This window comes from Nerophis ophidion, linkage group LG11, assembly GCF_033978795.1.
Source record: "Nerophis ophidion isolate RoL-2023_Sa linkage group LG11, RoL_Noph_v1.0, whole genome shotgun sequence".
In the NCBI taxonomy this organism is placed as follows: domain Eukaryota; kingdom Metazoa; phylum Chordata; class Actinopteri; order Syngnathiformes; family Syngnathidae; genus Nerophis; species Nerophis ophidion.
This window is the reverse complement of record NC_084621.1, coordinates 24541732-24549992: the sequence shown is the minus strand read 5'-3', so window position 1 is coordinate 24549992 and position 8261 is coordinate 24541732. Positions and strand designations below refer to the sequence as shown.

Here is an 8261-nt window from a genome sequence, read left to right as displayed (position 1 = left end):
GTAGTAAAACACAGCATAAAACGTTTGGTGGTCAAAATGAGACAAAGGAGTGGAAGATCTTAAATGTAAACAAAGCGCACCATTGTGTAGTGACACATAGCATAAAACGTTTAGTGGTCAAAATGAGACAAACGAATGGAAGATCTTAAATGTAAACAAAGCGCACCTTTGTGCAGTGACACACAGCATAAAACGTTTGGTGGTCAAAATGAGACAAAGGAGTGCAAGATCTTAAATGTAAACAAAGCGCACCTTTGTGCATTCACGCACAGTATAAAACGTTAGCTGGTCAAAATGAGACAAACGAGTGGAAGATCTTAAATGTAAACAAAGCGCACTTTGTGCAGTCACGCACAGCATAAAACGTTTGGTGGTCAAAATGAGACAAAGGAGTGGAAGATCTTAAATGTAAACAAAGCGCACCTTTGTGCATTCACGCACAGCATAAAACGTTAGGTGGTCAAAATGGGACAAAAGAGTGGAAAATTTTAAATGTAAACAAAGCGCACCTTTGTGCATTCACGCACAGCATTAAACGTTTCGGTGGTCAAAAGGGGACTAAGGAGTGGAAGATTTTAAATGTAAACAAAGCGCACCTTTGTGCATTCACGCACAGCATTAAACGTTTGGTGTCTCAAAGTGAGACAAACGAGTTGAAGATCTTAAATGTAAACAAAGTGCACCTTTGTGCAGCATAAAACGTTTGGTGGTCAGAATGAGATAAAGGAGTGGAAGATCTTAAATGTGAACAAAGCGCACCTTTGTGCATTCACGCACAGCATTAAACGTTTGGTGGTCAAAATGAGACAAAGGAGTGCAAGATCTTAAATGTAAAACAAAGTGCACCTTTGTGCATTCACGCACAGCATAAAACGTTTGGTGGTCAAAATGAGACAAAGGAGTGGAAGATCTTAAATATAAACAAAGCGCACCTCTGTGCATTCACGCACAGCATAAAATGTTTGGTGGTCGAAATGAGACAAAGGAGTGGAAGATCGCAAATGTAAACAAACTGTTGCGTCACAGTCCACACAATGGTGAGTTCAAGAACCGCCGAAATTAGTAGGACAAAACGATGGACAAATACTCTCATCAGTGAAGCCTACACACACACACACACACACACACACACACACACACACACACACACACACACACACACAAATACACACACACACACACACACACACACACATATTAAACTGTGGGCTTTCTAACAATTGGGAAGGTTTGTCCTTAAACAATAAACATACTAAAACACAAAATATATATATATATTTCCAAATTTCTTTCCATTTTCATTCCTTTTTTTAAAATGCTACAGAGAGCCACGAGGGCGGAACCAAAGGGTTGCTGACCCTTGACTTAGGCCTACTATATCAGTGGTCCCCAACCAACGGGCCGCGGCCCGGTACTGGTCCGCGGACCGATTGATACTTTCATCAGTGAAGCCTACACACACACACACACACACACACACACACACACACACACACACACACACACACACACACACATATTAAACTGTGGGCTTTCTAACAATTGGGAAGGTTTGTCCTTAAACAATAAACATACTAAAACACAAAATATATATATATATTTCCAAATTTCTTTCCATTTTCATTCCTTTTTTAAAATGCTACAGAGAGCCACGAGGGCGGAACCAAAGGGTTGCTGACCCTTGACTTAGGCCTACTATATCAGTGGTCCCCAACCAACGGGCCGCGGCCCGGTACTGGTCCGCGGACCGATTGATACCGGGCCGCACAAGAAATAAAAAATTCTAAAAAATAAAAATAACTTTTTTTTGTTTTTTTTAATTATTAAATCAACATAAAAAAAAAAAGATTGTAGCTGAGATAGGCGCCAGTGCCCCCCGCGACCCCAAAAGGGAATAAGCAGTAGAAAATGGATGGATGGATGGAAAAAACACAATATATACATCCATCCATCCATTTTCTACCGCTTATTCCCTTTTTTGGGGTTGCGGGGGGCGCTGGCGCCTATCTCAGTTACAATCGGGCGGGGTACACCCTGGACAAGTCGCCACCTCATATATCAATATAGGTCAATACATTCTGCAGGGATACAGTCCGTAAGCACACAATTGTATTTTTGGGACAAATTTTCAAGCGTTGACCGGTCCGCAGCTCCAAAAAGGTTGGGGACCACTGTACTATAATACTGTATTTTAATGTGTGTCATCACGGTGGTAGTTGGTAAAAAAAATTATTAAAAAAAATAAAAAATAAAAAAGTTGTTTCAGTCTGATTCGGAAAGGTTTGTTTCTTGTAATTTTGCCGAATTATTAAACATAATTTGTGTGGATTTTTTATTTTATTTTTTTTTCAATCTGCGTGAAAAAGTTGTATTTTAAGAGTCATCAACACCAGCTCTTTAATGGACCCATACCAAGAGCTTCTGGGCCATGACGTCATTCCAACCCCCCCCCCCCCCCCCCCCCCCCCCCCCCCACTCCCACGTGCCCACCGCCACATGTCCGAGCAAGCCGGCGTTTGATTGGCTGCTGAGGCGGAATGACGTCGCGTGGAAGCCAAGTCCGCTGATTGGCGGACGGAGTGGAGTCAAAAGCCAGAGAAGTTGCGGCCGAGCTCGCTAAAGACGCGCCACCTCAGACACGCACCGTGGAAGTCACCGTGGAACTTTTTCTTCTTCTTCTTTCGTGGAAGAGTTCCAAAACCCCGCCATGCACGCGCTCCGGACTTGCTAAAGTTCCACGTCCAGCAGGAGCACGCCTCTCCACGGGGGGCGTGGGGGGGTGATCGGCATATTTTCTGCCAAAGTAGGAGAATATTTTGTATTATTTATTTTTTTAGAACTTTTTTTTTTTTTAAGAACTTTTTTTTTTTTTTTTTTTGGTGGTTCTTCAGCGACATGGAGTACACTTCCTCCCCGAAGCCGCAGCTGTCCTCCCGGGCCAACGCCTTCTCCATCGCCGCTCTCATGTCCAGCGGGAAGCCGAGCCGGGAGAAGGAGGCCGAGGAGAACACCATCAAGCCCCTCGGTACTCATACTTCCTTTTGCACATTAAACGTGGACAATTTATAAAACATAGTTATTTTGAAGAGGGAAAATTTAAATGCCAAATAAATTAAATGTTTTCTTTATTTTTTTATTACTTGGTAGTAATGATTTCACAAAATTATACAATATGACATTGCCTCATTTTATTTATTTCAGACATAAACACTAATTATAGTGAATGTCATATAAGGTAACACAATAATAAAAGGAAATGGATAAAATAAATACTGGAGGGACAAAAAAATATAAATATATAATAAATAAATAATAAACATTTGTATAGTTTTATGTGAATATACAGATTCATAATGTATTGTTTAATTCATGTACTTTATTGGTGATGGATAGAATGTAAATATGCAATGATATTTTAACACTATAATATTTTTAGTGTGTGTGATTAAGTTAAAACTCTTAATTTTTTATTAACTTAAAACATTAATTTGTTTTCATTGTAAAAAAAAATAATAATAAAAAAATTGCTATCAATCTGTAGTATAGTATAGTTCCTTCTTGACTGCACTTAAATGTAGAATATATGTAGAATAGATTTATATTATTAATATGTTATGTATTATATATATATTTATATATATGATATATGATATAAATTATATTATTTATTATTATTATTGTCTATTGAGAGTGAACTGTGGTGCTGAATTTCCCCCAGGGATCAATAAAGTACTTTCTATTCTATTCTATTCTATAGTTCCTAACATGTACCCACCTACTCCCACAGAGACAAATAATTAGTAAATCCAGAATTAAAATGAACAACATGAACATGAATGTAACAATAAAATTATACTTTATTCAATCTTTTTAGGAAGTGTATTAAGTGAGTAAATGAGAGTGTGATAAATAAAATTAGTAGATACAATAAACTTATTTTTAAGTCCAAAAACTCTTAATTTTTTATTAACTTAAATCATTAATATGCTTTTATTGTAAAAAAAAAAAATATTAAATAAAAAAAACTTGCTATCAATCTGTAATATAGCTTCTGACATATACCCACCTACACACACAGAAACAAATAATTAGTATATCCAGAAATGAAATGAAAAACACGAACATGAACGTAACAATAAAATCATGCTGTATTCGATCTTTTTAGGGAATGTATCTATTGAGTAAATAGGAGTGTGATAATTAAAATTAGTAGATACAATCAACTTATTTGTGAGTCCAAAAACTCTCGATTCTTTATTTACTTAAATTTTTCATTTGTTTTTATTGTAAAAAATTTTTTTTGAATAAACGTGCTATCAATCTGTAGAATAGTTCCTAACAATTACCCACCTACTCCCACAGAGACAAATAATTAGTAAATCCAGAATTGAAATGAAAAACACGAACATGAACGTAACAATAAAATCATGCTGTATTCGATCTTTTTAGGGAATGTATTCAGTGAGTAAATAGGAGTGTGATAATTAAAATTAGTAGATACAATCAACTTATTTATAAGTCCAAAAACTCTCGATTCTTTATTTACTTAAATGTTTCATTTGTTTTTATTAAAAAAAATAAATAAAAAAAACATGCTATCAATCTGTAACGTTTTTCCTAACATGTACCAACCTACTCCCACAGAGACAAATAATAAGTAAATCCAGGATTAAAATGAACAACACAAACAAAATTAACACAAACGTAACAACATGATCATGCTGTATGCGATATTTTTAGGGAATGTATTTGGTGAGTAAATAAAAGTGTGATAAATAAAATTAGTAGATAAAATCAACTTATTTGAAGTCCAAAAACTGTTGACTTTTTTATTCATTTGAATTATTCATTATTTATTTTTTTGTGGGGGGAAGGACCAATATCGTCAATCTGTAACATATTCCCTAACTTCTAATGTATAGTTACCCACCTACTCCCACAGAGACAAATAAAAAAATATGAATTGGGATTCCAGGACTAGATAAAGAACACAAACAAAATTAACATAAATGAAACAATATGATCGTATACAGTATATTACATCTTTTTAGGGAATACATTTAGTGAGTAAATAGGACTGTGAAAAATGTAATTAGTCAAAAAAAATCTACTTATTTCCAAGTTACAAAAACTCCTTATTTTTGATTTATTAAATGTATTAATGTTTTTTTTTATTGTAGGGAAAATTAAAACAAACGTTATAAATCGGTAACAAATTTCCTAACATATAATATATAATTACCCACCTATATACTCCCACGGAGAAAGATCATAATTCCAGGATCAAAATTAACAACAAAAACAAAATTAACATGAGGAAAAAATACAACGATCACATATATTACATCCATTAGGGAAAATATTTACTGAGTAAATAAGAGTGTGAAAAATATAATTAGTCAACAAAATCAATTTACTTATAGGAATCTGGATTTTTTTTTATTTTTATTTGAATTATTCATTTATTTTCATTGTCGGCGATAAAGAACAGATGTTTTAATATATATTATGTAACATTGAAAATTACCCAACTCCACTCACAGAGACAAAAAACAACAGAATCATGGAATTAACATTAGAGAATAATACAATTATTATATCTTACATCTTTTTAGGGAATATATTTATTGAGTAAATCAGAGTCGATCGAACAATTTTACATAATTTATAAAAATTACGTAATTTTGTTTTTGTCATTTGTTAATTCACCAAAGTTATAATATATATATATATATATATATATATATATATATATATATATATATACTTATGTATATGTCCTGCAATGAGGGCGACTTGTCCAGGATGTACGCCGCCTTCCGCCTGATTGTCGCTGAGATAGGCACCAGCACCCTTTGCGACCCCAAAGGGAATAAGCGATAGGAAATGGATGGATACATATATATATATATATATATATATATATATATATATATATATATATATATATATATATATATATATATATATACATGATTTATTAAAATTATGTTATTTATTTAATTTATTAATTCACTTTCATTGTGGTGGGAAAAAGACCGAAGTTATAATATATGTTTTATATATTATATATAATTTCCCACCTCCACCCACAGAGACAAATAACAACGGAATCATGGAATTAACATGAGAGAATAATACAATTATTATATATTAAATCTTTTTAGGAAATAGATTTATTGAGTAAATCATAAAATGATGATTATTTGATCTAACAATTACATATATATATATACATATATATATATATATATATATATATATACATATATATATATATATATATATATATATATATATATATATAAATATATATATATATATATATATATATATATACGTATATATATATATATATATATATATATATACGTATATATATTTATATATATACGTATATATATATATATATACATATATATATGTATATATATATATATATACGTATATATATATATATATATATATATATATATATATATATATATATACGTATATATATATAAATACGTATATATACCTATATATATACGTATATATATATATATATATACGTATATATATATATATATATATATATATGTATGTGTATATATATATATATATATATAAAATTACCCACAGGGACCAAAAATAACATATTTATTATAATTCTAGGGTTAAATGAACAACACAAAAGCAATATAGCTCGGTTGATAGAGTGGCCGTGCCAGCAACTTGAGGGTTCCAGGTTTGATCCCCATTTCCGCCATCCGAGTCACTGCCGTTGTGTCCTTGGGCAAGACACTTTACCCACCTGCTCCCAGTGCCACCCACACTGGTTTAAATGTAACTTAGATATTGGGTTTCACTATGTAAAAGCGCTTTGAGTCATTAGAGAAAAGTGCTATATAAATATAAATCCCTTCACTTCAATTACCATCAGTTAAATATAAATATTTTTCGAGTATTTTTTAGCAAAGTAAGAGTGTGTAAAAACAAAATAGAAAAAATAATAATACCTGGTGCGGGTGGGTCCATCAGAACAGTTCGTGGAGAAGTCGTCCTGCAACCAGCCGCCCCTCGCCGACCTCCCGTCGTCGCTGGACGTGCACGCGGAGTTCGCGGGCAGTGTGCCCGCGGCGTGCACGGAGCCCCTCATCCCCACCAGCCCGGGCGTCCCCAGCGAGGAGATGGCCAAGATCTCCTGCAGCCTGGAGACCAAAGACCTGTGGGACAAGTTCCACGAGCTGGGCACCGAGATGATCATCACCAAGTCTGGGAGGTAAGAGAAAACGCAGAGAAAAAACACTGTAAAAAAAAAAAAAAAATATATTTTTAACGCCAAAAAAGGGCAACTCGGCCGCCACAATTTTCCTGTAAATATAACAAACTGTTTTTTTATTTATTTCGTTTGACACTAATTTGTTGTGAAAACATTCATAAAACTTAACAAGTTGCCGTTTTTTACGGAGTAAAGGAGGGGTGTCAAACTTATTTTAATGGAGGGCCTCGTGACAATATTACATAATATCCCAAGCATTTAATTATTATATTTTTTTTAAGTACAAATTGATGGATAACTTGCTTGGGGGGAAAAAGGACAATCATTTATTTTAGTATTTATCATAAAAATAACATTAATAAAAAAAATTTTTGCATAATCCGATGAAATTAAAATATTAAATTTACGTAATTGAATGGAAACATAGTTTTCTGTCAGAATATAAAGAACGCAAACGGATTTATTATTTATTTATGAACATCATTTTTCAAGTGATTTCTTATGTATGTATTTAAAATAAAAACGTTGTACTGTATTCGCAAAAATAACATATTTTGAAGAGACAGAAAAACATTATTTTGCCAATGAAAATGTAATTTTAACGATATTCGTTCATCATTTTTGCGAATCAATTTCCTAACATATTGATTATTTTTGCAAAATTCGTAAACATTTGCTTTATTCGCCTTATTTCCCAAGTTAGTTATTGGTTCCCTTATCATTTATATTTTGGTATAAGTTTGAATTCCTTTACATGTTTTATTGATAAACATTTATGTTGCTCATTAGTGTCAACTTGTTTTCTTCATAATAGTATTAATAATAATAACCACAATAATAATAAAAAATATTATTATTATCATAATCATTATTATATAATATTATAAATTATTATTATAACATGATTTTTTTATACATAATACTAATAATACTACTACTAATAATAAAAATTTATGTTACTCATTTTATGAAGTAGTGTCAACTTTTTTTCTTCATA

General features: G+C 32.4%; 1 protein-coding gene across 1 annotated transcript in view; it reads left to right on the top strand.

The window, feature by feature from the left end:
* The first annotated feature begins 2538 nt into the window (after window positions 1-2538).
* The window catches only part of tbx20 (T-box transcription factor 20), a 28371-nt gene continuing 22648 nt past the window's right edge, over window positions 2539-8261 (top strand). The window contains exons 1-2 of the mRNA XM_061915454.1: window positions 2539-3025; window positions 7024-7264. Coding sequence (XP_061771438.1) covers window positions 2896-3025; window positions 7024-7264 — 371 coding nt within the window. The 5' untranslated portion in view covers window positions 2539-2895. The remainder of the gene's footprint in view (window positions 3026-7023; window positions 7265-8261) is intronic.